General features: G+C 36.5%; 1 protein-coding gene across 2 annotated transcripts; it reads right to left on the reverse strand.

The window, feature by feature from the left end:
• On the reverse strand, positions 1 to 5,324 carry LOC132064103 (uncharacterized). 2 transcript variants are annotated; one of them, XM_059456980.1, is made up of 6 exons: positions 5,200 to 5,324; positions 3,805 to 3,895; positions 3,460 to 3,718; positions 641 to 785; positions 511 to 558; positions 1 to 363 (listed from the first exon to the last, which is right to left on the reverse strand). In XM_059456980.1, the coding sequence occupies exons 2-5, from the start codon at positions 3,886 to 3,888 to the stop codon at positions 540 to 542; spliced, it is 507 nt and encodes a 168-aa protein (XP_059312963.1). In that variant the 5' UTR covers positions 3,889 to 3,895; positions 5,200 to 5,324; the 3' UTR covers positions 1 to 363; positions 511 to 539. The 2 variants fall into 2 exon arrangements, with proteins under 2 accessions (XP_059312963.1, XP_059312962.1); XM_059456979.1 differs by having other exon boundaries at positions 1 to 558.
• Between the last annotated feature and the right edge of the window lie 680 nt (positions 5,325 to 6,004).

Genomic DNA, 6,004 nt, shown 5'->3' on the forward strand with positions numbered 1-6,004 from the left:
TACCAAGGAAGCTTAATCATGGTATCTGAAATAAACATTCTCCCCCACAGCATGGGATGAAGGAAGATTGCTACATAATGTGACGATACAAAAGTTCGAATGCTGGTTGACTTTTTGTTGCTAACAGCATTTCTTTGAATGTTGCTAATAGCATGTTAACAAACGACTCTCGTGCCATAAGGGGTATACACATCAGGTTTACAAGTCGATTCCACTTTAGGAAGATAGGCTTACCTCCACTCAAGATTTCCAGCTAGCTACACACTAACTCTACCGTCAATAATATTGCTTTTTCCAGTTTTAAATTAAACTTCAACTGCTGAAAGCACCTGAAGAGTCTCTCTTGCTATATGCTGCGAGTTACTGATCAATCGACAAAGAAAGATAAGCTTCACCACCTTCAAACTACAACCTATTTCTTGATGGATGCAAATGCTACCAGTGGATACAAGCTGGTGTGTTAAGTACAAATGCGCACATGCGCAAAGAGGTAGGGAATACAGGATTTACCCCCATATGCAATTTATTACCGAAGTTGATTATTCGTTCTGCCCAGTCCTGAATGGTCAAAAGAAAAAGTATATATGTCAAGGCATAAAACATTTAGAAGAAGACAGATTAGAAGGTCGCCAAAGCTTACTTTGGTTTGTCACTTAAGGTCACCATAGATCTGAGGACACCAGGACTAATCCTATCTGCAAGAACTCCTTGCTCAGATATCCATAAAGACTTCTCCTTTACGACGCTCTGAAGTTTCTTAGCTTCGTAATCAAGTAGAGTTTGATCTGCATCAGGTAACCAACTATTTGGACCCGTTCATGTTTCAAATATTGAAAACAGGGTAGAAAACAAAGTAAACAATAGAGTTCTCCACAAGAATAATTATCAAATAGAGAAAATTAAAAGGAGACACCAGCTAAAATTAATGGCCATTCTAGTTTCAAAAAGAATTAATGGCCATTCTCCTTTTTTTTCTTTTTGAACAAGTGAATGGTCATTCTAGTGCTTCGATTTGCATAAAATCCTTTCCTACACTCAATAAGACCATCCTAAAGTGGAAGGTCATGATGGGTTGGCCTTGATAACAAATAGAAATCTATTCAAAATGGAACGGTAAAATTTAAGTAGCTGACAATTAGCACTGAAATTTGTGAAGTTTCAGAAGATCATGAATGCACAAAAAAATGGGGCTGGGAGGAGGGTTTTGAGGAAGTGGTAAGTTATACTGGTGGTAATACAGGTTGCATCCGTGGATGTATTTTTCTAATAAACTATTTACTTACTTAACGGAAAAAGAGTACAAACTATTGTTAGGCAACTTAGTAGCTACAAGCTTAGTTACAAGCTAAGAATAATAGTTTAAATGAAATGAGGTTGTTAAGGAAATATGAAACAAAATGATGGATAAAAATTAAGAAATCCAACAAACAGAATAAAGTTTCCTCTAGAGAATAAAGATTCATCTCATACAAAAGTCTATAGAACCTTTATGTTCAGTCTGGCGCAATCCCTCCAAGATTTGGTTATTGACTCTTGGCCATGGAAATTGATTTGGAGGACCAAATTACCTCATAAATTTAAGTGCCGCATCTGGATAGCGCTCAACAATGCCATCCCTACAATAGATAATCTTAACAGGAAAGGACGTGAACTGGTCAACAGATGCTATTTTTGCAAGTGTCAGCTGGAAACAGTCAACCATTTACTTCTTCACTGCCCAGTAGCTTTTAATCTTTGGAGCATGGTTTTCAATATTTTTGGATTAAGTTGGGTGATGCCTCAGTATCTTAGAGAGGCATATGTGAGTTGGAGCCTTTGGAAAGTTGATAAGACCATCAAAAAAAAAAAAGGTTGACGTGGAGTTGGGGTCTGGAAACACACCTGTAGCCTACTTGATGAATTTTCTCAGAAGGTTTCCTTCAAAGCAGGCAATGGACATAATGTCAAATTTTGGAAAGACTTATGGCTTGGGAACACTACACTGAAGGCTTCCTTCCCAAGGCTTTTTCAGATAGCTAGCAACAAGGACGCAACCATTGCTCAATACAGAGACGGCAACACATGGGAGTCCAATTTTCAGAAGAAACCTACAGGATTGGGAAGTCAATGACGTACTCATCTTCTTAGGGGCATTGGAAGAATGCAATCTGGATAATACCTCCCAGGATAGGATCCTATGGGGGATTTCTAAGAAGGGAATGTACACTGTGAAAGAATGCTACACACAAGGATGCATTCCTGAAGCTTGGCCTTGGAAACATGTTTGGAAGACCAGACAGCCCTTAAAAGTTTGTTGCTTCACTTGGACAGCACTCCATGGAAAATGCCTGACACAAGACAATGTCAGAAAGAGAGGCATCATCAATGTTAACTGCTGCCTCTTTTGCCTACAGGATAATGAATCTGTCAACCACCTCTTTCTGCATTGTCCTGTAACAGCTTCCCTTTGGCACTTATTTTTCTCTCTGTTTGGCATTCAATGGGTCATGCCCCACTCCATCAAAGATGCCTATGAAAGTTGGATATTTTGGAGAGTTGACGAAACCATCAAAAGGATCTGGAGAATGATCCCAGCAGCAATTTTTGGTGTGTATATGGAAGGAAAGGAACAGCAGATGTTTTGATGGAATTTCAACTCCTACAAGTATTCTAAAGGCTGGATGTCTACTTAGTCTGTTTAGTTGGCATTTTCATTCCCCTGTAAACAGTGTTGATAACTTTTTGGATTTTGTTAGCTCCCTAACACTGACTTAGCAGTGGTCTTGGTGGCACATTTTGACTGTTTCTACAGGTTTTTGCTTAGTTTCAGCTTCATGTAGTTATGTAGCTAACTGTTAGATGTTTTGTAACTCTGCATCTTCTTGATGCCTTTCTAAAGCAATTTATTTACTATATCAAAAAAAAAAAAAAAAAAAAAAACTTGGTTGATGATCCCTGCTGCTGTTTGTTGGAGTCTTTGGAATGAGAGAAACAGAAGGTGTTTTGATGGCATCTCAACTCCAAGTTATTCTCTTAAAGCTAAATGTTTAGTGAATCTCTTTTGTTGGACAATGCTGACCCCAGTAACTAGTCCAGTACAGTTTTTGGATTTTATTAGCACTTTAGTTCTTGATTGAGACATTGTTTTGGGGCAAACAATGTTTTCCTACACTTTTGTTCTTTTGTAATTAGCCTCCTGTAACTTTGCATCTTCTTGATGCCTTTCAATGAAACACATTACTTCATCAAAAACAAAACAAAACAAAACAAAAAAACAAGAAGTGATCCCTCCACAACAAAAGAGTGACATGATTTAGATTACCAAGGACAAACAAGTATAATTAGCAATTACATCAGAAGCATAACTCATTTGCCTAGATAATAATGAGGAATTATATTTGCATAAAGTCCATATAGAGAGAGTTACTGGTTCATACTTTGTGATAAAGATTCACAACATAAATGAGGTAAGAAAGAAACCTTTCTCAAGAATGGTATGGGCAGCATGAAAAGGAATATTGGCAAATACGTCAGTTCCCGGGGACATGACCCAAGTCTTCTCCTTTGAATCATGATTACCACAGGTTAAACAAACCTCTTTCACCAATGGTCTTGATTCAACATTCCTCATTATCGACTCAAAAGGTGTAGAAACGCTAGTTTTTGTTGTCTTGGCCCTCCTCCTTAGTGCAGTTAATGCTTCTCTGTTCCCATTCCTCGCTCTATCATTTTCAACTAACTGCATTACATTACACAATACACATAGTTTTCTTATACATTTGAACATAAACTTTTTTGCTTCAACCTAGAGGGTATTTCAAGTACCTGTTGCCGAGCTAATAAAAGACTTTCACCTTCAATTTCAACCTCAATAAGCTTTTCTTGTAATTGCTTCATTGAGTCATCCATTTGATCTCTACAAAACAATAACAATTATGAGTGTCCTCAAATTTTCACAATCTAATTCATCCGACAAGTTATTGCAAGAAAAAGCTATTATAGTTTTAAAAGAAATGCAGATGCAAGTGACAAAGCCATCATCCAATTTCTGGGCCAAAAAATAAATTAATAGTATGAGGGGAAGATCAAGTGTAGCACTTTCAATATCTTTTTACCTTAATTGTTAGAATACAAAAGGATAATAGTAAATTGGAGATAAATATAATCTAACATCCAAATCCCTATGACCTAAAAAAAAAAAAAAATCCCTCATAACCTTATTCACTTATGAGGGAAAAAGAATCTCCGATAAATGTAATATTATAGGAATATTTTATTAAAGAATTCTCAAGCATTACATATGCTGGTAATTGACACATTGAACCACAACATTACTTGCTCTAAAAGCAAGAACTGGCGCTCTAGAACTTTCTAACCTGAACATACATCAATACCCATGGTATATATACCCGCCCCCCACATACAAACCAAATAACAAGGTTATTCCTGTACTCAAAGGACTGGGTAGTGCTACAACGACGGTATACATCACATCAAGCTACAACTCTGAAAGGACCACATGCATACTTGTGTTATCAGTTATGCGTCTCTAGTGGTGAAAAATGGGCGAGTTGAAAATGGGTTGAGAAAAATGGTCCATATTTAATATGGGTTTAAAGCATGTTGAGTATTGGTTTACATGGGTCGCCCATACTTTGTGCTTCATCTTTTTCTTTGTTTTAATTTTGATCATCTAGCAATTACCAATTCAAACGCAAAAAAAATTACTATCAACTTCCCACCATAACACAATCAAATGATAAATCTAAATCACAAATTCACAAATAGTTGTTTAATTAACATAAACAACCAAAACTAAATAAAATACTAGTCTAATACCATCTGGTTTTACAACTAAAACTTGGAGAAAAAAAAATATAAACAGCGATATAACATATAGCTTGTAGCTAATTCATTAACATGCTAGACTTACCCATTTGTTTTTTCAGCAGCAATCTGCAGTAACAAAAAATTCTTTACCTAAACGAAGAATCATATAACAAAATTCAGAGAAGCAGAAACTCCGAGAGGGAGGGCAACAGACAAAGCATGAGTTAATCATCATAGGCAGTGCCCAAAAAATGGAATTTGTTTGTTTGTAGTCTTTATTTACAAGTAAGAATCAACAATAAAAAGAACTTGACACAGAAAAGAAAATAAAGGAGAAGAGAGTAACAATTTTCTCAACGGATTAATTTAGTTGGTATGAAAAATCAGTACCAGCTTCGAGAGCTCCTCTTCAAACGCAAACCCAAATTAGAGGGAGGAAGGAAGTGAGCAAGCGACAAGTAAAAAAATTTAGCCTCCCTTTTAACTCTTGGAGTTCGCCCTATTTTTATCCCCTTAAGTATACCTTTCGAGCACATAATATCCCTTATTAAGTTGGGCAATTTACACGATTGTCCTTATTCGGCGGTGGTCTTTAATTTTTGTTCTTCGCTAAAAATACCTTAGTTACGGGTTTGAAAGTTTGACTGCAAACTCTACTTAAGGCATCGGACAAAACTCTACCTTAAAGTAGAGGTTTGCATTAATACAAAATAAAAAATAAAAAAATTACTGAGTTGGAATTTTGTAAAACTCTGCCTTAAAGCCTAACTTTTGCCCGAATAGACATAATTTTGCTACGAAACTCTGCCTTGCAATTTTTTTTTATTTTACTGACAAGCCAGAGTTCGAACCCAAACCTCATAGTATTAGGCGAAAGACAAAAATTGAAGACCAGCAATTTGAGGGACAAAAATTAAAGACCAATGCCTTTGAAGGGCAATTTACTGGTTTTGAGCAGGTTTAGTCCACTTAACGCAATAACACAAATGGGAACTAAAAAAAGGCATAACCATGTCAAACTCACGTAACTGGTTAAAAAAGTTAATACTGGCTGGTTAATACCAAATGTGTGTTTTTGAAAAGCTTTTGTTGAGTCGGGGGTTTATGGGAAATCAGCTCTCTACCTCACACAAGTTAGGAGTATGGTATGCGTACACCCATTCTTCTCAGACCTACTTATAGGATCACATTGGTA

The sequence above is a fragment of the Lycium ferocissimum genome, chromosome 7 (assembly GCF_029784015.1).
Source record: "Lycium ferocissimum isolate CSIRO_LF1 chromosome 7, AGI_CSIRO_Lferr_CH_V1, whole genome shotgun sequence".
Taxonomy (NCBI): domain Eukaryota; kingdom Viridiplantae; phylum Streptophyta; class Magnoliopsida; order Solanales; family Solanaceae; genus Lycium; species Lycium ferocissimum.